We start from the raw sequence: 27,015 nt of genomic DNA, 5'->3' as shown, positions 1-27,015 counted from the left end.
AGTATTTTTTCGTCTCTCCAGAGTGCAGGAATGGATTTATGGCTTTTCAGTTAATTTAACCCTTTCAGGGTCCAGAGGCCAAATTTCAAAGTGCGCACCAGGGTCCAAGAATTTAAAAAAAAAAAATAATTTTTTTCTTATGAAATGGTAGAGAATCTTTTTCTGAAGGTAATAAAAAGTACGAAATTTCATGGAAAATTGATAAAATTATGCTCGCGAATTTTGATGTGTCAGCAATATTTACAAATCGGCGATTTTGCTCACTTTGACTCCCATTTTAGGCCAATTACATTATTCCAGTCGACCAAATTCTTAGCTGTTTCACTAGTATTACTTATATCGATTGAGCACAAGAAATTGCCAAGTCAACTGTTTTAACAGTTGTGATCAGAAATTAGTAATTTGGCCAATTTAACACACAGGTCAAAATATTCCAATTTCAAAATAGGGTCAAGAATAAACAATGTAGGTATTTCTGGCACTAAACTAACATTTCTTTTGCTCATTAGTTACATTTTGAGGCTTTACAAATGAATTCCATTTTGATTTTTTATTCACATAATGAATTTTTATTCAAAAAAAACAATAAAAGATTTACTGTAATGCAATATTGTAATAATTGTATAAATATCATCACCACATTTGTGAATGTATATTACACCCACCATCTGGTGTGTATTAGACGTGTGAAGTCGTTTATTTACTCTTGAACATCGGCAAAAATTTAACATTTCCGCTACCTTGAGCTCAGTTTCAAGCCATTTCCAGTGCCAAAACCAATCAAAATCATCTCTATTTCTGTAATATGTCTTCCATTCTAACAAATGAGACCAAGAAATCGCAAATACAACTATAAAAAACATACGAAAAAACACTGCAAAGTTGCTGTTTTAATCGAAAATCACGGTCTCAGTTTCTTTTTTCTCTCATTATACACTGTGTGCTGCAGGATTTGTTTTATGTGGTGCATGCATACCACATAGATTATTCTCTCATGTCTAGCCCCAAATTTACCACTCGCAGCTTATCAGAGTGAGCTGAGCTCATGGCGTAGATCTACGGTTTGGACCCTGAGCGTAAAGCCATAGATCTATGGCACGGACCCTGAAAGGGTTAACCCTTTGACTGTTTACGCAGTATAAATACGTCTTGCACGCCACTGTTTCTGACGTATCTATATGCATAAATTCTAGCGGCTTCATATCAAGCAGGAGAAAGCTGGTAGGCCCACATGTGAGAGAATGGGTCTCCATGGTCAGTGTGCACCATATAAAAAAAATCAGGGAGCCAGTGGTGCATTGTGGGAATGCCATTTCTGTTGTCCTTTTTCAGCATGCCTAAGGGTAAGAGATATGTGATTCCCCAGCAAATCTGGGACTCTTCTCTTCCCAAGTGATGCTCTAACACAGATGGAAGTGTCAGTGAAGATGAATTTCATGGTTTTGAGGAGTTTGTGACCGAAAGCAATGCCCAGGATACCAGAAGAATGGAGGAGGAGGAAGGAGAAGGAGGAGGAAGGAGGAGGAGGAGGAAGGAGGAGGAGGAAGGAGGAGGAGGAAGGAGAAGGAGGAGGAAGGAGAAGGAGGAGGAAGGAGAAGGAGGAGGAAGGAGAAGGAGGAGGAAGGAGAAGGAGGAGGAAGGAGGAGGAAGGAGGAGGAGGAGGAAGGAGAAGGAGGAGGAAGGAGAAGGAGGAGGAAGGAGAAGGAGGAGGGAGGAAGAGGAAGGAGGAGGAGGAGGAAGGAGGAGGAGGAGGAAGGAGAGGAGGAGGAGGGGAGGGAGAAGGAGGAAGGAGGGAGAAGGAAGGAGGGAGGAGGAGGAAGGAGGGAGAAGGAGGAAGGAGGGAGAAGGAAGGAGGGAGGAGGAGGAGGAAGGAGGAGGGAGGAAGGAGGAGGAGGAAGGAGGGAGGAAGGAGTGAGGAGGAGGAGGGAGGGAGGAGGAAGGAGGGAGGAGGAAGGAGGAGGAAGAAGTTATATGAAAGTATCTAGTGACTATATATGTGTATATATATTATAGAAACCAGAAGCAAGAAGGGAAGGCAGGAATGAAGGAAGGACAGATGAAGGAATGTAGGAAGAGAGGTAGGAAAGAAGGAATGATGACACACGACCATTTACCTAGGATAACTACCTAACACAACTGCCTGCTAATACTTTGAAGAAAACTGCTCAGACGAGGTGTTTTGTCTTTGCACATAAAAAAAAGGTCCACAAAAATGCACACACACTGGTTTTATGTGTGAGAGTGTAAAACACCATTGTGCATGACACCATGTTTCAAAGAGTTCCACAAGCTGCAGAACTTCTAGGAATATGTCCAGTGACTGTATATTGGTATATATATTATAGAACAATACAGTGGACCCCCGGTTAATGATATTTTTTCACTCCAGAATTATGTTCAGGTGCCAGTACTGACCGAATTTGTTCCCATAAGGAATATTGTGAAGTAGATTAGTCCATTTCAGACCCCCAAACATACACGTACAAACGCACTTACATAAATACACTTACATAATTGGTCGCATTCGGAGGTAATCGTTATGCGGGGGTCCACTGTAGTAATAAAAAAATTTTTTGTATTGTTTGTTTTTGTAAACAAGTTTTGTAAACAATATATTGATAATTATGTTTGTGTGCTTATTGTGTTGTATACAATGAGTGTATATATTTATATTGCACCTTACTTTGGTCTCATAGGCCACATAAGTTATGTGAAAAAATAAAATAGTGAAAAAAAACAAAAAACCTTCAAATGCAAGTAAACTAAAGTTTACCGGGTGAGAGGCAGTCGCGACTGTTGCCATACGCGGCTCATTTTCTGCAAACTTCACACCTCTTCAAGGGGGGCTCCTTGGCGTGGTGAAGAGGCTCTTGGTCTGAGGAATTAGACCTGTCGGTCTTCTTCCTCAGACCGAACCTAATTACCCCCCAATCTCCCTTCCCCTATCCCATCCTCCCCTTTTTCCTTTCCTCCTCCTCCTCCCCACCCCTCCCTTTTGCCCTTCCTCTTTTCGGCCTTTGGGATTTCTCCCACAGGCGCGCTAGTTCCTAGGTAGGGGAAAGGATACCGGGGTCCATCCCATTCCGTTGAGGCTCTTGGCGGTGGCGTAGTTTGCCGTGGAATCTGGATCACCTGGGGATGTCCCGATCCCTCTCTGGTATCCCGGAGTAGCTTTGGGTGTCTTTCGGGCGACGGGTGTATCTCTGGAAGCCACCTTTCAGATTCCGGGGGTGGTGGCCGAAGGAGGTATGCTTTGTGGCGGATATCCGGCCGCCCTCTCTTTTGTCCACCGAGGTAGCTCGGCAGATGTGAGGTTGCTATCCCAGATTGTTAGTTTACTAGCATGATGGGTAGGGTATGGCACGGGTTCCATGCTGCATCTGCGCTACTTGTGGTGCTGAGGTCCTCTTGGGCGCGGAGGGAGATTTCTGGCCCTTTCATTCCTCCTAGGAACTATCCCTCCCCGGTCCCCCTTTTTTTTTATTCTTTTTTTTATTATTTTCTTTTCTTTTCTTTTTTTTTTCTTAAAAACAAAAAGAAAGAAGTAACCTAACCATGGCAGCCCTAGTCCATGAACCTCCTACCCCCGGGCCCCTTCTTGATACCGCACCCCGTTCTGACCCCGCCTCGTCTTTGGACCACTCTTCAGACACTCCTCATGCCTCTGTACCTCTTGCCGGTGCTGTTTCCTCACCCGCTTCAGGTACTGAGGCCTCGACTGACTCCTTCGATTTATCGGACCTTCGCTCTCCTCTGACTATGCTTCCGGCCTCTCCCTCTACGGTGCGGCAATTTTCAAATCGCCGACCCGTTCCACGTCGGACCAACTCTGGTCCCATGCCTAAACGCCAACGACAATTACCTGCTGATGATACTTCTCCACCTTCTCGTTCTTCTCAGAAACGATCGACACGTCCTTCACTACCTTTCCATGCTCAGTTTCAGACTGAACAATGGACTAAATTCTTCACTTTACGACTGACTTCCTCTACTGCCTATCTTTCTGACCACAGTATTGGCAAGGCACTCCTACGCCATGTTGGTAAAGATATTTCTTTTCATGCTCTTAAGAGCGGTACGCGCATCATCACCGTACAGAATGCTACCCAGGCTCATGAGCTCTCTCGTCTTTCCCATATCGATACTGTTCCTGTCACTCTTGAAAAACATCATTCCCTCAATTCTTGTAGTGGTACCGTCATTCTGCCCCATACCATAGTTCAACAAAATTTCCAGACATGTGGCACTGACATTCTTGAACAGCTGGAACTCCAAGATCTCCCAATCCTCAAGGTAGACACTTACGTTCTTCCTGCCCGCGGGCGGAGACGATACCCTAGCAATGTGGCTCGTTTAACTTTTGACAGCCGAGAACTCCCATCCTCAGTTTATATAGCAGGACATCGGTTACAAGTCCGAAGGGTGATCCTTACACCGCAACAGTGTAGAAATTGCTGGCGATTTGGCCATCCAGCGAAATATTGCAGATCTATCGCCGAATGCCCAGTCTGTGGTGCCGATGACCATTCTCATACGTCTTGCAATCGATCTCCCTCTTGCCTTAACTGTCATGAGGCTCACCCTTCGTACTCTCGCCGTTGTCAAGTCTATTTAAACGAGCGGGAAATCCATTACCTCAAAGAGACAGAAGGTCTCCCTTATGCCATGGCAGTTTCTCATCTCCGCCTCCAAGGGAGACTCCCACGTGTTTCTTATTCCCGTGTTTCAAAACGTCCCCCCACTTCTGGTATCCCATCTTCTACACCCACCTCTGTGGTTACCTCTCCCATAGTCACTCCTGTATCTAATCCTTTTGCTGTCCTCGGCTCAGACGTCCCTACTTCAACGCCTCAGTCTGATCTCGCTTCTTCGTGTTCTCTCTCACAAGCCTCAGTAACGACGAGATCTCGTATGACACCTCCTCCCAATCGTCCCTCTACTTCTCAAAAGTCAAAAAAAGGTCCATTAACACCTCCTACCCATCTTCCACCTCATTTTACCCTCCCTGTCTCTGTCCCTGGTTCTCCCCCTCTCACTGGCTCTGTTACAAGTGTAGAGGTTCACCCTCCTCCTCGTACTGTACCTTCCTCCCCTGTTCCCTCCCAGGTTTCTTCCTCTTCTGCCACCTCCCAGGTTTCTGCCTCTTCTGTCCCCCTCCACGCTTCTCCAGTTCCCTCCACCCTTTCGCCCCCCCCCCTACCTTGGTACAGTCCAATACAGTTCCAAACTTTACTCATCCTCCCCCTACCATTTCCAATATTGTCTCCCATACGACGTCTCTGAATTCCGAAACACTTGAAGCAATCTCTGAATATATTGCAGAGACCAAACCATCAATGGAGACTGATCCACCCTCTGTTCCTTCTCTTTCCTCTCCTCCATCTGCGCAACTCCTTTCTTCACAGCGCACCGTTCCTTCGCTGATTGAACGTTTTCCACTGCCTCCGCATGTGGACTTTTCTAACCCCTCTAGTCCGTAGGAACCCTTACCTGCGGATTTCAAGTATCTTTATCATTGCCAATCATGGCCTATTTACAGTGGAATATACGCGGCCTCGGGTAATCGGAGTGAGCTTCAGATGTTACTCTCCCAGTTTGCCCCTGTTGGTGTTTGCTTACAGGAACCAAAATTACACTCTGCTGTTATCTCTCCCATCTCAGGCTATAATTTATTGTATTCTTCAGATCCTTTTCCTGATGGGACCTTTAATGAAAGTGCCCTTCTTCTATGCACTGATATTCCGTACCATCAGCTATTTGTTCATACTTCGCTGCATTACACAGCAGCCCGTATCCACTTGCATAGGTGGTATACGCTCTGTTCTTTATATCTCTCTCCTTCTCGGGCATTATCTATTCCGGATATTGCCTTTCTTGTTTCGTCATTACCGCCACCGATTCTGTTACTTGGTGATTTTAATGCCCACCATTTCCTCTGGGGGGGTCTCACTGTGATTCCCGTGGAATTCAGTTAGAGGCTTTTCTTGCCACCCACCCCCTCCATGTTTTAAATACAGGTACGCACACCCATTTTGATCCTCGGACTCATACTCTCTCTTGCATCGATCTCTCAGTCTGCTCTTCCTCCACCGCATTAGACTTCACTTGGTCTGTTCTCCCGGACTTACATGACAGCGATCATTTCCCAATCATTCTTACTTCCCCTTCATATTCACCACCTCTTCGCATCCCACGCTGGCAATTTGATCGGGCAAATTGGAACCTTTACTCACACCTAACTGTTTTTAGAGAGGTTCCTTCTTCGTCCTCCATCGATGAGCTTTTACACCTCTTCTCGTCCTCCGTTTTAACCGCAGCTTCTCATTCTATACCCCAAACTTCGGGCAGGCATTCTCAGAAATGCGTGCCTTGGTGGTCTCCTGCTTGTGCTCGTGCAGTACGTTTGAAACGCGCTGCATGGGGCAGGTACCGGTACAATAGAACCACAGAGAGACTCCTTGATTTTAAACAGAAGCGTGCGATCGCTCGCCGTGTCATCCGTGACGCTAAACGCACTTGCTGGCGAGATTGTCTCCACCATCACCTCTGCTTCCTCTATGAGTGCAGTCTGGAAAAAAGTACGAAAACTGAGTGGTAAATATTCTCCTGACCCGGCTCCTGTTCTGCGGGTTGCCGGTGTTGATATAGCAAACCCACTAGATGTTGCCAATGAAATTGGCAATCATCTGGTCCGTATTTCTCAGGGACTCCATCTATGCCCCTCATTTCTTTCCTCAAAGTCTGCCAGAGAGTTAGCACCCTTGGACTTTTCTTCTCTCAGAGAAGAACAGTATAATGTGCCTTTTACACTTCAAGAACTGGAGGCAACACTCTCAGCTTGCCGATCATCGGCAGCTGGGCCCGACGACATTCATATTCATATGCTACAACATTTACATCAGTCAGCCCTTGCAGTCCTATTATGCCTTTACAATCTTATTTGGTCACAAGGAGTTCTTCCACAGCTGTGGAAATCCGCCATTGTTCTCCCTTTCCGCAAACCAGGCACTACGGGACATGAAACCTCCCACTATCGTCCCATTGCTCTTACCAGTGCAGTTTGCAAAGTAATGGAACGCCTAGTAAATAGACGTTTAGTGTGGTATTTAGAGACACACAACAGTCTCTCCACTCGTCAATATGGCTTTCGTAAGGGACGTTCTACCATAGACCCCTTACTACGCTTGGATACGTATGTTCGTAATGCCTTTGCGAATAACCACTCAGTTATTGCCATATTTTTTGACCTTGAGAAGGCATATGACACAACTTGGAGGTATAATATTTTAGCCCAAGCCCACTCCTTAGGCCTTCGAGGCAATCTACCATCCTTCCTTAAGAACTTTTTAACTGACAGGCATTTCCGTGTTCGGGTTAATAATGTGCTCTCCCCGGACTTTATCCAAGCTGAAGGTGTCCCCCAGGGATGTGTTCTGAGCACAACACTTTTTCTCCTTGCTATTAATGATTTGGCCTCTAGTCTTCCATCAAATATTTGGTCATCACTCTATGTTGATGACTTCGCTATTGCCTGTGCAGGCGCTGACTGTCACCTCATTACAGTTTCTCTCCAACATGCAGTCGACCGTGTTTCCAATTGGGCCACCACACGTGGGTTTAAATTTTCCAGCACTAAAACCCACCAAATTACTTTCACTAGATGCTCTGTCATCTCCGATCATCCTTTGTACCTCTATGGCTCCCGTATCCCTGAACGTGATAGTCAAGTTTCTGGGCCTCCTCTTTGATCGTAGGTTATCCTGGAAACCTCACATTACCTCTCTGAAGGCAACTTGTCACAGCCGGCTGAACCTTCTTAAAACCCTTGCTCATCTTTCATGGGGAGCTGATCGTCGAACCCTCCTCCGCCTACATTCCACCCTTATTTTATCGAAACTTGATTATGGTGACCAGATCTATTCAGCGGCATCTCCTGCTACTCTCTCTAGCCTTAACCCCATTCATCACCAAGGATTACGTTTATGCCTTGGTGCTTTTCGCTCTTCCCCTGTCGAGAGCCTCTATACAGAAGCGAACGTTCCATCCTTATCCGATCGCCGTGATGCCCATTGCCTGTGCTACTATGTACGCTCTCATGATCTCCGCAATCCTTCCATTTATAGAATGGTCACTGATATTAGTAGACATTCTTTATTTGTTCGCCGCCCCTGTTTACTCCGTCCCTTCTCTCTTCGCCTTCATTCGCTCTTGTCTTCTCTTCAACTACCACCTTTCTATGTACATGTAGCATCTCACTTTTCCCTACCCCCCTGGGAAGTTCCAGCTGTTCGAGTCTGTTCTTTCTCCCTCCCTTGCTCGAAAGCCCAACTGTCTACGGTCGCTTCCCGCTCTCTTTTTCTTGACCACTTTCACTCTCATTCTCATGCCATTGCCGTGTACACAGATGGCTCTAAGTCTTCTGACGGCGTAGGATTCGCAGCAGTGTTTCCGGACAGCGTCGTACAAGGGCATTTACTATCTTCGGCTAGTATTTTTACTGCTGAATTGTATGCCATCCTTACAGCACTTATCCATATTGCATCTATGCCTGTGTCATCATTTGTGGTTGTCTCAGACTCCCTTAGTGCTTTACAGGCTATACAAAAATTTGATACACCTCACCCCTTAGTCCTCCGTATCCAACTTTGGCTACGCCGCATCTTTACCAAGCATAAAGATATTGTTTTTTGTTGGGTCCCTGGTCATGTTGACGTACAGGGCAATGAACAGGCAGACACTGCTGCGCGGTCAGCAGTACATGACCTACCAGTTTCTTATAGAGGTATTCCATTTACGGACTATTTTGCTGCAATATCTTCCCACCTTCACACCCGTTGGCAACAACGTTGGTCTACTATGCTCGGCAACAAACTTCAATCTATTAAACCGAGTATAGGTTACTGGCCGTCTTCTTATCACCAGTGTCGAGGTTGGGAGACTACTCTCTCCCGTCTTCGCATTGGCCATACTCGTCTTACTCATGGATATCTCATGGAGAGGCGTCCTGCTCCTCTCTGTGAGAATTGCCAAGCTCCATTATCAGTCAGCCACATTCTGTTGGACTGCCCACTTTATCAACGAGCACGCAGAATTTACCTCTGTCGTCGTCTTCGCTCCGCTACTCTCTCTTTACCTTCCCTTCTTGCTGATGGACCCACCTTTCATCCGGACTCTCTCATTGACTTTTTGACAACAACTGACTGACTTCACAAATTCTGATACCTTCAGCCCTTTCTACTTCAATCTCTTGCTACCCTCTACCCCCGTACTATCCCCTGCCCCGCTGTTTTCTGTAACCTGCTGATCATCCCTCCTCCCTTCTGCCATCCAATACCCTCGCTTCCTTCCCTACCCTGCAGCGCTGTATAGCCCTTGTGGCTTAGCGCTTCTTTTTGATTATAATAATAATCTGCAAACTTCACAGCTCTATATCTTGGTAAGTACTGATGGCAAAAAAAAATTTTTTTTTACTAAAACACTCAGAAAAATAATCTTAACATTTTCATAAGAAAAAAAAAATTATTTTTTTCGAATATTTTGCGACAGAATGACAGTTTCAGAAAGGGGCTTGCGACAGTCAAAGGGTTAAATGAGTAAAATTAATTTGATATACGAGTAAATTGAGTTATGAGCTAGCTCATAGAACGGATTAAATTCATAAGTCAAGGTTCCACTGTACTTTACTCAAGCCATAAAATTCAACTTTAAAGAATGTTATTTAATAATTATTTGTGCATAATTATTTTAGAGAGAATGGATCAAAGTAGAATGATATGGAGAGTGTATAAATCTGTAGGGGAAGGAAGGCAGGTCTGAAAATCAGTTTAAAACTCTTCTCAAAAGCCACTTAACCCCTTCAGGGTCCAAGGCCAAAATCTGAAGTGGTGCTCCAGTGTCCAAGAAATTTTGAAAAAAAAAAATAATTTTTCTTACAGAATTAAAGAGTATATTTTTGTGAAGGTAATAAGACAAAAAAAAATTTTCTGATCAGTACTTACCGAGATACAGCGGCGGGAAGTTGACCCAAAATGGCCGGGTGGCAGCAACATCAGTGACTTCCGCAAAATCCCATTTTTTTTATTTTACGTTTTTTATACTTTTTTCTTTTCTTTTCTAATTTTTTTCTTTTTCTAATAACATTTGTGGCCTGTGAGATCAGTATAATGTATATTGTATAAGTGTACGCTTGTTGTATTCAACACAATAACTGCACTAATTTGTTAATCATTATATTGCTTACAAAACTTGTTTACAAGTTTATTGTAAACAAAATGATGAAAATATTAGTGCGGTTATTGTGTTGAATACAACGGTACCATATGGCACAATGGTGCCATAGGGTGCAATTGTACCATATGGTACAATGGCACCATATGATACAATGGTACCATATGGTACAGTGGCACATGATACAATGGTGCCATATGATACAATGGTACTATATGGTACAATGGTACCATATGGTACAAGGGCACCATTTGGTACAATGGCACCATATGATACAATGGTACCATATGGTGCAATGGTACCTTATGGCACCATATGATGCAATGGTACCATATATTACATTGTACCATACAGTACAATGATACCATATGGTTCATTGTACCATATGGTACTGTTGTATTCAACACAATAAACACACTAATATTTTCATTATTATTTTGTTTACAATAGGTGTTTACAACAAAAATATGCAAAAATGTTGTATATTAGTAATGTTCTATTATATATTTACAAGTGTACAGGAACTTGACGTGTTCCTTGAGGTGGATGACAAAGCACTTTGTCTCGGAAACTGCGGAGTCAGTAGCTAGCTTGTGTCGCCACTCACTCAGTCTTGGCTGGTGTCTCATGCCACCAACTATTGACCATATGGTACATGGTATCATATGTTACAGGGTACCATATGGTACATTATACTATATGATATAGGGTACCATGAGGTACAGGATAACATATGGTGCAGGGTACTATATGGTACAGGGTACCATACAGTACAGGACACCATATGGCACAGATACAGTGATAACTATAGAAATAAGTCACCCTGACTTTTTTGGGTTATCCTAGGATTTTATATGTATGCTGCTATGTATGATAATCTATGTACGTAATTGTATTTCTGTACACCTGAAAAAACTTACTCGAGTGCATGCGGCATCATATACACAAATAAAGTTACATAGAATGTCATACTTAGCAGCATATGTTTGGAGAACCTAGGATAACGCAAAAAAGTCAGACAGACTTATTTCCATTAGGGTCCCTGTACCCTGTACAGGGACCATAATATACTATATGGTACATTGTACCATATGGTACCACTCTACCATATACCACTCTACCATATGATACCATTGTACCATATGATACCATTGTATGACATGGCACCATTGTACCATATGGTACCATTGTACCATATGGCACAATGGTACCATATGGTTCAAAACCATAGAATTCGTCTTCATCTCCACTTCCATCAGTCTTAGAACTGTAAGTTGTGAAGAGGAGAGTTAGAATTCGCCCAGAGAGTGAGTGGGGAGTGAGAGCTTCCTTGCTGCCAGGCACAGTGAACAAAGCTACTTTGCCGGCATTCCCACAATGCCATGTGGGCGTCCAGATTTTTTCTATGGTGTGCACACTGACCACCCAGACCCATCCTCTCAGATGTAGGTCTACCAGCCTTCTCGGGCTAAATTTGACGCTGCTAGAATTTTGGCATAGATATACGGTTTGGATCCTGAACGTAAAGCCGTAGATCTACAGACGGACTAAATACACAATACTCAATATTTAACCCTTTGACTGTTTTGGTCGTACTATATATACATCTTACGAGCCAGTGTTTCGGATGTATATACACTCAATAATTCTAGCAGCTTTAAATCAAGCAGGAGAAATCTGGTAGGCCCACATGTGAGAGAATGGGTCTGTGTGGTCAGTGTGCACCATATAAAAAAATCCTACAGCATGCAGTGCATAATGAGAAAAAAAACTCCGACTGTATTTATCGTTGTATTCTCGTTTTCATGGTCTCGTGTGATAAAATGGAAAACATATTACAGAAATAGAGATGATTTTGATTAGTTTCACGATGAAAACAACCTTGAAATTGAGCTCAAAGTAGTGGAAATGATCGATTTTTACCAATGTTCAAAAGTAAGGAAATCACACCACACGTCCAATACACGTCAACTGGGGGGTCTAATATTCTTTCACTAGTGCACTGATATTATTTATACCATTTTTACAATAATGCATTAGTCTGCATAACAGTAAATCTTCTATTTTTTGTATGAATAAAAAATCAAAACAGAAAGCAATAATGTAAGAGGGGCCTAGAGACGTGACTAATGAACAGAGGATATTTTATTTTAGTGCCAAGAATGTCTACATTGTTTATTCTGGACCTTATTTTGAAATTGGCATCTTTTTTAATTTGTGTGAAATTAGCCAAATTGACAATTTCTGACCACTTTATTGGGTAGTTCAAATTGGTAAATGGGTGGTTTCTTGTACTCAATTGATAGAAAAAATGGAGTTCTAAAGAAATAGCCATGAGTTTGGTCAGCTGGAGCAACAGAATCGGCTGAAAACAGGGCTCAAAGTCGGCGAAATTGCTGATGCATATATGTCGCCAAGACCGCTAACTTCGCAGGAGTGTAATTCCGTGAGTTTTCGACCAAATTTCGTACTTTTGGTGTCATTACCATCGGGAAAATATTCTCTATCATTTCATAAGAAAAAAATAATTTTTTTTTTCCAAAAATTTTTTGACGTAGAATGACAGTTTCGGAAAGGGGCTTGCGACAGTCAAAGGGTTAACACTACCAATAAATCTACCAATTACCTAAATCTTAAAACTTCATAACTAGACAACCAAGCTCATGTATTGACAAATTACCACATAGAAGTATACATACCTACCAAAATCAGTATTGCCCTGTAAACTATTCCTGAATCATGTTTCATAAAAAATCATTTGTGAATACGTGAATATATCCTTTGGTTTTTATAAATTAGATTCACTTATCACTAAAAGAACTGTACAACTATGATAATTTCTTTAGTGACAAGTAGTCAGTAAGCCATTACATTAAGTCAGCCCATAATGCCAAGGCATAATAGAGGCTCTCTTTGCACTGCAACCCATCATTGTAACAATATAATCTCAATGTCCTACTTGCAAAGAAATAAATGAATTTGAATTTGAAGAAGGGAAATAACCCCGGAAAAGGACTTGATACCTCAAGTCCTAATATAAGGGGATTCCCTTTCTAAACATTAACAACTTCAACACTCTTCCCTCCTCCCATCCCATCAATCACCAGATCTTCATTAACCCTTAAATGGTCCAAACGTATATATACGTTTTTTCAAAATCTGAAAGTATGTAAAAAAATGTAGATCTTTTTTTTTTGTTTTACATTTGAAAACGTGTAAAAAAAACTTTTATCTACATTTTTTTTTGTTACATTTGAAAATATATTGTAAAAAAAGTAGATCTACTTTTGTAGCACTACGAATTTGAACGCCGATTTGTTTGGACCGTTTAAGGGTTAAAGGTAAGTGTCATGTATTCTATTGTTAGTAGAGTACTACTAACTGTGCATGTCTTCTTCAGTTTGTGTGCATTAAACTTAATATTTCATGTGGTAAAACTTTTTTTTTCATAATACTTTTGGGTGTCTTGCATGGATTAATTTGATTTCCATTATTTCTTATGGGGAAAATTAATTCGCCTTCCGATAATTTTGGCATACGATGAGCTCTCAGGAATGGATTAATGTCATATACCAGGGGTCCACTGTATTTTGAGGTAGGTTTTAATAGAAGCTTAAGGATGTTGCATTTTTGGAGTGTTTAAAAAGAAATTTTGTCAGTCAGAGAAAGCTGCAAAAAGTATGTATCAAAATTGGCTGCTATAGGAAAGCATAAAAAAAATTGAAGTAGGCAAGAAAGTTAGAGTAGTGCCTACCAATAACCCTACAATCATAGAAATTGGGATGAATACATAAAAATGTTCTTTAAGATAAAGCTAGGCATGTTAGACATATTTAAGGTTGCTTGCGAGCATTTCACTTTATTCTACTCTTTCAGAGGTGAGTTCCAATAAAAAAAGTTTACACGAGTTTTATGTTTAGTGCTTTATGACCATTTGAGATTTTAGTATGTTCTTGCACTAGTGACAGGGGTGAGCTCTAGTCCTTGGTTCTTCAACTTTCTAGCCCACATATGGACTAGCCATCACATTCATTTATTTTTAACCCCTCTGTGAGGCCTTGTTTACCATATAATTGCTCAGTGCTCCTGTAACTCGATGCACTCGGCTCTCGCACTGAAGTCTGGGGATCAAACCCCTAGTACTGCTGGAAAGCATTAGGACATGTTTCCATACGACTTCTGCTGTCTCTGTTCACCCTATCAGTAAAATGGATACCTGGGTGTTAGTCGATTAGTGTGGGTCGCATCCTTGGACAGAATTGGCCTAATTTGCCTAAAATGCTCTGCATAACAAAGGGCTTTCTATGTAGTAGTATGTCATTGATGTCAGCTAAGCCTGTATACCTTGTATATGTAGAAATAAAGATATTATTATCTTAGGGGGTACCTTGATCCAAGGAATTAAGAGCACTAGAACCATTTTGTTAAGTGCTGTAAATATATTCTGTTTCTTACATCATTTAAACTATCATTATTAACTCTTCTACTGTTGTGACCAGTTCTCTCATTCCATAAATAACAGCAAGGAAAAATATTCAAAGTATTTTCTACATTTCCCAGTGTCAACAAATTTCAATGAAAAGCTAAATATCCTCATCATTTATGTGACTACAGATGCTGGGTTCTTAGATAATCATCCTGTAGGGAGAGTGGCACTCTCAGACACATCCCTAACCCTACTGAGGTGACCCAGCATCAGTAGGCATACAGGTTTAGTGCTAACCCTCGAAAACCTGTATATTAACCCTTTCAGGGTCAACAGGCCCTCTCCGAAACTTGTTCTCACGGTCAGAAATTTTTCGGGAAAAAAAAAAATCTTATGAAATGATAGAGAATCTTTTCCCGATCATAATGACACCAAAAGTATGAAATTTGATGGAAAACTTACGGAATTATGCTCTCGCAAGTTAGCGGTCTCGACAATATTTACACATCGGCAATTTTGCCTACTTTGAGCCCTATTTTCAGCCAATTCCTATGTACCAGTCAACATAAATCATAACTATTTCGCTGGAACTCCATTTTCTCATTCAATAGAGTACAAGAATCCACCCATTTACCAATTTCAACTATCCAATAAAGTGGTCCAAAATTGGCAATTCTGCCAATTTCACAAATTTCAAAAGATGCCAGTTTCCAAATAGGGTTCAGAATAAACAAGACAGACACTCCTGGCACTAAAATAAAATTTCCTCTGTTCATTGGTCACGTCTCCAGGCCTCTGTTACGTTTCTTTTGCTTTCCATTTTGAATTTTTATTCTCACAAAAAATAGATTTACTGTTATGCAGACTACTGCATTAGTATAGAAATGGTGTAGAAATGGTATAAATAACATCAGCACACTTGTGAAAGAATATTAGACTTGCCAGTTGATGTGTATTGGACACATGGCTTGATTTATTTACTTTTGAACTTTGGCAAAAATTTAACATTTCTGCTACTTTGAGCTCAATTTTCCACTCAAGGAAGGTTCCTTGATGTTGGTGAGGGGCTCTTGATTAGGGAATTGAATCTGTGCTCCAGTTCCCCGAATTAAGCCTGAATGCCTTCCACATCCCCCCCCCAGGCGCTGTATAATCCACCGGGTTTAGCGCTTCTCCCTTGATTATAATAATAATAATAATAATAATAATAATGAGCTCAATTTCAAGGTAATTTTCATTGTGAAACCAATCAAAATCATCTCAATTTCTGTAATATGTCTTCCATTCTATAAAATGAGACCAGGAAAACTGGAATACAACCATAAATAGCATACGAAAATACACTGAAAAGTCATTGTTTTAAACCAAAAACACGGTTGTAGTTTTTTTCTCATGCACTGTGTGCTGCAGTTTTTTTTTTTTTTTTTTTTTTTTTTTTTTACTACTGACCACATAGACCCCATTCTTGCTAGATTTGAAGGCGCTAGAATTTAGGTGTACTAGTATGGCACCAACTCTGAAAGGGTTAATAATCGAATTTCGATCGTTGATATTGTGTTAAAATATATTGATATCCTTGTGGTTGGAGTGTGTATTTTCCAACTTTGCCTTAATGATGTTTATTCAGTGTACATTCTTCTGATAGTGTTATTTTTACAGGCGAAGAACGTGGAGGGCCTGCGATCAATTCGCAGTATGCTGCATGATTTATCAGAAGCCTAGTGTTAAGTAAAACCACTTATCTACAAACAAGTATTGATGCAATATTTTATTTTATTGGAGATGTATTTTTTTTTGTATTGGAATAGTTTTCATACAATAAAAAATAAAATAACTTGGTAATTTTATTTTTGTTTGCACTACTGGGGTTGCTTTATATACAAAAGGTTATGATGATTTGTCCTGACTAAGCACAAATGTTGAGAGTTAAACAGGTGTAGCAGGTAGAACTGCTTTTTCCCATGGATAGCCCATTGCCAGGATTTACATGTCTTATCTGGACCAGGTTTAAGATATGGGTTACTGCCAGGTTATGGGGGGCCGTCTTAGCAACAGTTAGATACTGGACAACTACTATTGCTCATAGGCTGCAGGATTATTGGATGAAGACAACTGCCTTAGCAACTACTGTTCTGTAACACCATGAAATACTGTAATATTTTCTCTAGCAGTGAGGATTCTTCCTCATATTGAAATTGGGTTATATCCATAGGGAAAGTCAGGTCAACAGACATAAAACTTAACACCAATCAGTATCTTCCTCAGTAGTTTAATACCAACTACTCTGTACAGTGGCCAGTCATACAATCAAGTGCACCTCATGCATAAACATTCACATGTGTATCTGGCATGCATGCACACACACAATGTACACATGCTCTCGTACATACACACATTGAAGAGCATGAGAGCTGTGGGTGGAGGTGGGTAACAAGTGGTGGCCAATGTTAACACTTATATGGGATCATCTGGAAACACTGCATATTCCTAATTTCTACAAGAAATACACAGTGTTTATTCATCCTCTCTTGAGCACTAAAGAAACATCATTTGGACAGACACTGTTATGCCTGCCATTACAGAGGCCAATTCCACACCCATAGCATCAATATCTACCCTCCCTTATTTTATTTTTACATCCCCATGCATGCACCCTTGTAAATGTTTGAAGAATTGAAACAGATTCTTTTTAACAAAAACAATAGTGAGTCCAACAAAGATCCAACCAACCCTGGGTGATGGAATAAATATTTAGTGCCTATACAGAGCACTTATTTTGTACAATGTCACTAAATGTTATACTAGTGAACCTATACTAAAGCCTAGGTGAGCTAGCATACAACGCATTTATATTCTAAATGATGTATCCCAGTGCCTCAGGGCTAGCTGCATTAGCATCTACAGGTGGGGTGACCTCCAGACTTAACATACAAAAGAAACTTCTACCAGTGGCCTGCACATGAGTTTTCAACAAACATAACCTGGAATGTACAAAGGAAGTTAGTTTGAATCCATTTCATGTTCTGGAAAAGATATTTTACTCCATTTTTCTGTCATGCTGCATTATATGAATTCAAACCACATCACATTGTCAAAAACATTCATATTACTTTCATTTAGAATTTGAAAGACTTTGAAAACAGTCACAAACTATTCAATCTTCAAGCACTCACACTATAACATCACTTGAATGAAATTGCCCTATAAAGAATCTCTTGAAGCCTGCACACCACGGAAAGGATAAAAGTGGAGTACAACAGCCTTAACAGCAAGTGATGTTACCTGGTGAGCACTGATGACTGGCAATGGCCACCCCATCCTTTTTCTCTTCCACAAATTACTATTTCGTAATTTTCCAAAGATATGCTGTTACATATATTTGTTGAAATTGTCAACAATCAAAAAATAACCTAAAAGATAAGCATGATTGTATGTTCTCCATCAATGAAGATTACAATCCTAGTGTGTTTCACATCCACATTACCATAACCTGCTAGTTATGGAATCCTGAATATGATATTCTTAAAGATGGTGACATGCCAAATTTGTTAAAAAATAATTAACCTGCAAAACCTAAGATATACACATATATAATATATAAACAAATATATTATATATATTTAATAACAAACTTCATATTAAAAATCATTTTCAAAAATCAATGAACGTAAAAAGCTCAGGGAGCAACATAAGATAACCTGTACTATCAAACTGTTTATTGTACAATACACAAACATTATGCATATTAAAAAAGCCAATTAAAGGGCAGTCTTCATATGAGTGAAATTGCTTTCATTATAATATATAAATATATTGCAACTATTGAAACATACAAAACTCATGATTTAAACTTTCAGGTTGCATTCAAAATACAACTAGCATAAGGAAATTATATACCAACAATGCTGTTCTACATACAAATGGAATGCACGCACCTCTTTATAACACATTAAAACTACAGTAAACCTAGACAATATAGCTTTATTTATCACTTTCTAATATAAAAGATAGTAGTCAAGAATTAAGCAAGTGATGGAAATTGGAAACTTTTACTGGGGAAGTAGGAGCAGGGAGTAGTCAAAGTCTAAACTTACTAAAAAAAACTGACTAAACCTTGATGTTAATCAGTAACATGTATATGAAATGCCAGAATCTTAAGTATAGCTGCTGACAAATTCTAAATCTTGTTATCACTACTTTACTCAGAGAAGTGTTATAGTGTTGATGCTAGCTGTATGGTAATCTAAATAGATCTAGAAATATCTCTGCATATCCCACTGCATGAATACTACATAACACCCATACATATAATTAAATGTTTATTGCTATGGGGGAATGATTAAAGCAATATGAATGATAATGGCATGCCATTACTTTTACTTTTTTAGGTAAAATGGTTGCTTCATTATGGCAACACAAGTTTTAGTAGAGGATACTCTGTATTAAAATAGTTTATAAAGTATATTACACTTTGAATTGTAATCATATTTATATTTTTAAAAGACATCAAAAGACAACCATGCTGTTCAATTTGTGGGTTTGTATTACACATTCGACTAGAAAAAATTATGCTTGTGTATCACAAAAAAATCATCAGTGTTGAAGCAGAAGTTTATCAAGAAATTATCCCAAAACTTGCAATTTATCTTTTATAGTATAAAATAAATTTAACACTCCCTGAGCTATATAGAATAATATAAGTTTCATGAGGTGAAATTTATCTATAAAATTTAAGAACTGCAAATTGGATGTTCTAGAAGGAAAAATGTCAATAGTCATTTTACCAAATAGTACCAGTTCACCACAAAAAATAGGTATAATACTTAACAAAAAATTACTGAAAACCTACACAATGTAACCAAATCTCAAATAGCATACTGTATAAGCAAGATAAAGGTACAGTACTTTCAGAAAACTCATGCTATAAAGGACTTGTTGGACTCTTTTAAGCGTTTTCATGATGGGGGGGGGGGGACGTGTGAGGTGCTGCGACATTTAACTACAGTAAGGTGCTGGGAAGGCTCTGGAGAAAATTTAAAAGGAAAAACAAGATGCTTAAAATAACTTGGATAACTTTAGCTAAATGATAATAGTTTTACCAACAGATAGTATTGCTTTAAATACCATCTTAAATCAGTCATGAAGCTCCTTTTAAGATAAATTATATTAACAAATTAAGCTCGCTTCCCGACCGAGATTGTCCTGAAGCATTAATTAAACCCGCAATGTTTTCAGCACCTGGCTTACTAAATGAAAAAAAAATTGAGCTGAGCCATCCCTGTACCTGTAGGTTGAATGTCACCTCTGCAAGCTGAGTGGTGGACGGACTTGAGCCATTCCAGTAAGAGATATAACTCTGGGATACTTATCACTAGTAATAACAAAACTTGTAGATATTTTAACAAGGATACTGCTTTTAAAATAACCAACTTAATATCAAGTTAGAAAAGAAGTTTTACTTGATACTGAAGCTAGAATCAACAGAATTAAAAATAACTAGTGAATTCACCTGGAGTTTTGTCCCTTACTGGCCGTTCTCATCCATCTCAAAACCCTACATGGTATGATACTATGGTGTGAAGAGAGAGACGAGAGACTCTGCATATTCTTGGCAGAGTTTGGGACGTCATGTTCTGCCTAAATATGAAATGGTAAAATGGATGCTAAAAGACTGCAAACAATCTCCAGTTGCCTTTTACCATACAATTCATTTCACAAAAAACAACAGAGTTTCATCTGTACAGGAAATATAAATTGAGACAACTGTACATTTGTAGATTGCTTGCTTATGAGACCCATGGAAGAACTGGTATGCTAAAAAGGGGTTAAAACCAAAAAAATAACTTTTTATCACATTAATAGATCTCAAAATATTTCATTGATGTCTTGAATTAACGCAAGTCCAACACATATCTCCTCACATAACTTTCCAGTAAAAAGAAGTTTTACAGTTCTTGTTGTAAATAAGCAACCATCACACAGTCATTATTTGATATGCCTTACTTTTATTTTTTATTTAGCAGCCATAAGCAAAGCTTTCTAAACGAAAGCTTTTGCAACACTTTTTCCCTGCACATGTTCTGCAAACTTTTTAGGAAATATTTAACCATGAAATTATAGAGTAATATTGACAAGCTGAGCAAGACTGATGACTTCTTGCATTAGTTTATTTGGTACAAGGTACCCAATAAACTGCATTTTGCAAACTAATCTTATTTGTAAGTATGGTAACACTGAAGTACACAGGTTCTCTCTGATGTTGATGAGATATAAAGCAGGAAATTATCTACAGCTTACAGTACCTAATTTGCATATTTTTTGTCTATCATGATGGTTTGAATGGTATTTTCAAACATCTGATGCATTCACTCTCACACACACTCTGACACAACACAAAATGGACACAGAAGATGATGTGGACTACACAGAATGATGTGCTTCAGCCAAGAAGCACAAGAGGGATATCAGAGATGTCACATAACTGCACAAGATTTTCAGCTACTGTACAGTTGCTTGAAGTATAAACCTGCAGTGCCCAGTCACAAGAAGTGACAGTTACTCCTAAGAAATGATGCACATAGCTGTTAATTGAGCTCAATCAAACAGCAAACTACTGAGAAATACTGGCCCATACATTCTGTTTCTGAACAAAAAATCCATCATATTTTCATACTCATGTTAAGTAATGGCGAGCTAACCACCTTTGCAGACTCTTGACGGGTACCAGTCTCCTGCCAGTAGCATATGTGAATTATGTGCAACAAAGGAGAGAGCTGGGAGGGCAGGCATGGGGCGGAGGGACTGCTAAGACGGTTGAGGGCAGCCCTATCTATGATTGGGGCGATGTTGGTCTTGGTCCCCATCTGCAGTTGCATTGGTGGCAGCAGGTGGGGCATGGGCATGAGTGGTAGCTGGTCCACGTGCACCAGCCCCAGCACCACCTGGAGAATTATAAACCAGCTCATAGTCCATTACTTCCTTGTAGATAAGTTCCTTCCATTGATCAACTGTATGTTCACGGTCATCTACACTATGGTCGTATGGGCCTGGTGCAGGCTGGAGGAAAAAAAAAATTGTAATGAAAGTAGTTTGAAGCCAACAAAATAAATGAACAGTTATTCAATGCAGATAAAGTGGAACACCGAAAGTTTGGCCTGATTGGGGCCATAGGTCATGTGACAGTTTGTTTGTCCAAAGATACCAGGAAAAGACAAGAAAAAGACTCACCAATTCCTGTCGTCCTCATTCTTTTGTGAAGTATATGTACAATATGTTGGCTATGTGTTAAGTAAGGCTAGAAGTGAAATATCAATGTTAAGAACCAAAATGTCTTCCAAAACATGATAAAATTTTATATAGATTCTCAACATCGTCAAATAACCCCACTTTTACACTCATTTTATCACACACTAATAACTGTACACTTTACCATGCTGTAGCATACAGTATGCACATGGTCTATAGTTATTAATAATTAAACTTGGTAATCTCAAGGTCACATTTTATTTCCAAGAATTACAGAGTGTGGATTTAGCTTTACCATTACACCTCATTGGAACAGTCTTTGGAAAGCCCCTTATGTGAAACATTTTATACAGGCTGAAACTAGCATTAACAAACTACAGTACTTACTACTAAGTATTTAGATAAGGATGATAATATGTGCTTTTAGTTTGCATCATAATTCACCATGAATAATTTCTGTATATGAGAGATTTTGATTACAAAGGAGAGGAAGCAACTGAATATGCTAGTGGCATAGGACACAACTGAAACAGTAAATATTTATTATCATTACATATTATAATACAATAAACCCTCTCATAATGTGGGGATACATTCCTAAATATCAGCACCTTATGGAAATTAGCAGCATGCAAAGTAAAGAATACTTGAGGTAAAGAAGAGTTACTGTCCAGTGACCTCCAAATTTAGTAAATATCTTTTTTAAATATTCTACATTTTAGTAGAGAAGGTTGATATGGCCCTACTGGATTCAGGTGGATGGCAGTGGTTCATGTATTGATGTGAAAGTAGATTGTCAGTAGTTGATAGTTGTAATGAGTGCTCAAGTATTCTGTAATGCATCTCAGGTTTGTTTTCCTCTGCAGTGGTTTATTCAAGTAATGATATGGTATCATCAGTTAATCCACACAGCACTTCTAGGTGTGTCAGCACCCTGTTCAGTGAAAAAGTCTGCAATTTTACCAAAAACATGGAACTGCATTTGTAATATTGCTGTTTATCTACAAGTTCTTCTACCTCATCCTTTTGGAACTGAGGTTTTCCAGCATTTCTTCTGCAGCTGGTTCATCATCCTCTTCAAGCAGTTCACTGGCATCTTGTTAATGCATTATCTTCAAAACCCTCATGTCTCAGTCCTCTACAGAGTTACAATTTCTTGGATATGAATACTCACTGAGGGAAAAACCAGAGAAATATTCACCACAGGCCATAACTGATCCCAGCCTGCATTTATGGTTGACTGGGGCACTTCACACCCATGACACTTTAATTAACACAAGTGCATCTGTCCTAGGTAGTAGGTTGGTAGATAGCATCCACCCAGGAGGTACTACTGTCCTGTCATGTGAGTGTGAAATGGAAGCCTGTAATTGTTTTAGACGATGGTAGGATTGCTGGTGTCTCTTTTCTGTCTCATAAACATGCAAGATTTCAGGTACAAACATCCTGCTACTTCTACTTACACTTAGGTCACAATGCACTTGCATGTACAAGCACATATACACACACACACACACCCCTCTGAGTTTTCTTCTATTTTCTTACTAGTTCTTGTTCTTGTTTATTTCCTCTTATCTCCATGAGGAAGTGGAACAGAATTCTTCCTCTGTGAGCCATGCATGCCATAAGAGGCAACTAAAATGCTGGGAGCAAGGGGCTAATAACCCCTTCTCCTGTATATATTACTAAATTTAAAAGGAGAACTTTCATTTTTCCATTTGGGCCGCCCTGCCTCAGTGGGATACAGCAGGTTTGTTGAAAGATGATGATGGTAGGATTGCTGGTGTCTTTTTTTCTGTCTCATAAACATGCAAGATTTCAGGTATGTCTTGCTACTTCTACTTACACTTATATCACACTACACTTGCATGTACAAGCATATGTATGTATACACACCCCTCTGGGTTTTCTTCCATTTTCTTACCAGTTCTTGTTGTTTATTTCCTCTTATCTCCATGGGGAAGTGGAACAGAATTCTTCCTCTGTAAGCTATGTACTGTGGGCCCCCGGTTTTCATAATAAATCTGTTCCAGAGAGAGTGACTAAACCCGAATCTGACTTATTCCGAATTAATTTTCCCTGTAAGAAATAATGCAAATCCAATTAATCCGTTTCAGACACCCAAAAGTATTAAAAAAATGTTTTCTACATGAAATATACATTTATCTACACAGAAAACAATAACATCACATTTACCTTTATTGAAGACATGGTGATGTATGGAAGATGGGAGGAGGGGAGAAGATGGAGGAGTTTACAATTGTTTGGAAGGGGAATCCCCTTCCATAAAGACTTCAGGTTCCAAGTCCTTATCCTGGGTTACTCCCCTCCTTTGTTTTTTGATGCCACTAGGATGAGCTTGAGAGTCACTGGACCCCTGTAGCTCAAAAAAGTGTTCCAGAGAATTGTGTTTGGAGAAAGGACAAGATAGTCCTTCAATATGACACTAATATCAGCTCTATGGCTTATTTATCTAGCACAATTCATCTAATATGACATAATAAACAATATTAATAACATAGAAACATGATATATACTCTAGAATGAATAAAATATGGCATTAAGAATGTCACTAGTGGTGTTGTGTTGTTAGTTGTTGGGTGTATAAAGTCCACTGAAAGATAACCCTTACATAGTGGTGGTGAAGGCGGCAGCAAGAAGCAGCAGAGGCGGTGGTGTTAGTCAGTAGCCCTATATACCTCCAACAACAATGAAGGAGTCAGTTTCGTGCTGTCCTTTTTCTATCGATTAATCGCTTAACATACTTGCTACACTCATAATGCTACACTTTATCGCTGGCTGGCGCTATAGCCTTTACTGACTCCTGCTGCTTTAGTATTGTACATATTGCAGAATCATTGAAAAAGGCACATTCTCCCCTCTTTCTCAGCCCTTTACCAAAGGGCTGGCTGGCACTAGGAACTTTCTTTGGGCCCATGGTGGCTTATTTAGCAGTTGCAAGCACTAAAAAGAATGGAATACAAAACATACTGTATGAACGTGTGGGATCGTCCTCACTGGCTGATAAACAATAGCACACTGACTGTACATGGAGTGTCGGGGCCGCTCAGGCCACGTGGACACGTTCCGGATAAATGACTTATACCGAGTTCAGTGACGATCACCGAGCCAATATTTTGATGAAAAAATATTACTTATTCTGAATACAGTGGTCCTTCAATTATCGTCCTTAATCCGTTCCTGGAAGTAGGACTATTATCGAAATAGACGATTTTCGAATTAATTTTCACCATAAGAAATAATGTAAATCCAATTAATTCGTTCCAGACACCCAGAAGTATCAACAACAATTTTTTTTTTATCTAAAAGATAGATTTACATGCACAAAAGAATGAACATTCAACATAACAGTTACCTTTATTGAAGGCTGTTGTTGATGAATGGAAGACAGGGAGGAGGAGAAAGGGCGGAGAGGTTATTGTTTGGAAGGGGAATCCCCCTCCATAAGGACTCTAGGTCCTTCTCTAGCATAAATATAGATTTACATGCAGAAAAGAATGCCAAATAAATGTAAAGCACTAATAAAATGTATAAATGAACATTGGTAATAGGGGTAGTTGATGAGTGGAATGGGCTGCCTAGTAGGGTGATCAAAGCTAAAACATTGGGTAGTTTCAAATTTAGGTTGGATAAATACATGAGTGAGAGGGGTTGGATTTGAGTCGGACTTGCACCTGAGCTTATTGCTTGGGTAACATTTGTTCTGTTAGTGGGTTGGATTTGTGAAGGACCAGCCTAGTATGGGCCAGCAGGCCTACTGCAGTGTTCCTCCTTTCTTATGTTCTTATTGAAGACTTGTTTGTGTGAGGGAGGGATGGTAAGTTTATTGTTGGAGAATATGACACTAATATCAACTCTACGGCTTATTTATCTATCACAATTCAACTAATATGACATAATAAACAATATTAATAACATAGAAACATGGAATATACTCTAGAATGAATAAAATAAGTCATTACATATGTCACAAGAGGTGTTGTGTTGTGTTGTTGTTGGGTATATAAGGGCCACTGAGAGCAAGCCGTCCATAATGGTGGTGAAGCAGCAGCTGAGGCGGCGGTGTTTTCTGTAGCCCTATGTAACTCCAACAACATTAGAGGAGTTGGTAGAATCGCTAAATCACTAAAGAAGGAACCCTCTACCACCATCACTACGACCTTCTACCACTATTACAACTGTTACCACCATCACTACTACCTTCTACCACCATCAACCACTATCACAACTGCTTCCACTCTACCACCACCACCACCTTTGTATTTTTCTACAAACTTTTTCATAAATTATATGTGTTTTTCACATTATTTACCAAAGGGCTGGCACTAGAAGCTTTCTTTGGAGCCAAGGTAGCTTATTTAGCACTTGCAAGCACTAAAATCAATGGAATATTATGAAATATTTCATAGGAGCAAGTGAGGGGACCATCACTCACTGGTAAACAATGGCACACTGGCTGGGAAGACAGGCCCAAGCAGCTCAGAGTGTGAGTACGCGTCCCAGATGCAGGACGATTAGCGAGTTAATGGACCATTTGCGAGCCAATGTTCAGACGAAATAATGGGACTACAGTGGACCCCCGGTTAACGATATTTTTTCACTCCAGAAGTATGTTCAGGTGCCAGTACTGACCGAATTTGTTCCCATAAGGAATATTGTGAAGTAGATTAGTCCATTTCAGACCCCCAAACATATGCGTACAAACGCACTTACATAAATACACTTACATAATTGGTCGCATTCGGAGGTAATCGTTATGCGGGGGTCCACTGTATTTCCGAAATGGACGACTTTCAGGCCAGACGATTATTGAGGGACCACTGTATTACGTATTCCTACGACGACATAATTCGGGGGTCCACTGTATGTCATAAGAAGTGATTAACATGCTGGGAGCAAGGGGCTAGTAACCCCTTCTCCTGTATATGTTACTCAAGTTTAAAAAGAAACTTTCCTTTTTCTTTTTGGGCCACCCTGCTTCAGTGGGATACAGCCAGTTTATTGAAAGAAAAAAGTGCATCTGTAATGTTAAATTTACATACGTGTAGTGGCACTTCTATGTCTTAACTCTTCTTGATGCAGTGACTGCATTAAAG

General features: G+C 39.9%; 2 protein-coding genes across 4 annotated transcripts in view; one reads left to right on the top strand and one right to left on the bottom strand.

The window, feature by feature from the left end:
- The window catches only part of LOC128688053 (zinc finger C3HC-type protein 1), a 120,939-nt gene extending 104,452 nt beyond the window's left edge, over nt 1-16,487 (top strand). For all 3 annotated transcript variants that reach the window (XM_070083803.1, XM_070083801.1, XM_070083802.1), the window contains one exon: nt 16,313-16,487. In XM_070083803.1, coding sequence (XP_069939904.1) covers nt 16,313-16,375 — 63 coding nt within the window. In that variant the 3' untranslated portion in view covers nt 16,376-16,487. The remainder of the gene's footprint in view (nt 1-16,312) is intronic.
- Nucleotides 16,485-27,015, bottom strand: part of LOC128688052 (stress-activated protein kinase JNK-like) — a 1,031,745-nt gene continuing 1,021,214 nt past the window's right edge. Inside the window, 2 exon segments of the mRNA XM_070083800.1 lie at nt 16,485-21,535; nt 21,537-21,709. Of these exon segments, the coding sequence (XP_069939901.1) occupies nt 21,313-21,535; nt 21,537-21,709 (396 nt within the window). The 3' untranslated portion in view covers nt 16,485-21,312.

This window comes from Cherax quadricarinatus, chromosome 10 (assembly GCF_038502225.1).
Source record: "Cherax quadricarinatus isolate ZL_2023a chromosome 10, ASM3850222v1, whole genome shotgun sequence".
In the NCBI taxonomy this organism is placed as follows: domain Eukaryota; kingdom Metazoa; phylum Arthropoda; class Malacostraca; order Decapoda; family Parastacidae; genus Cherax; species Cherax quadricarinatus.
The sequence above is the reverse complement of the archived record's forward strand: the minus strand, read 5'-3'. Positions and strand labels throughout refer to the sequence as shown.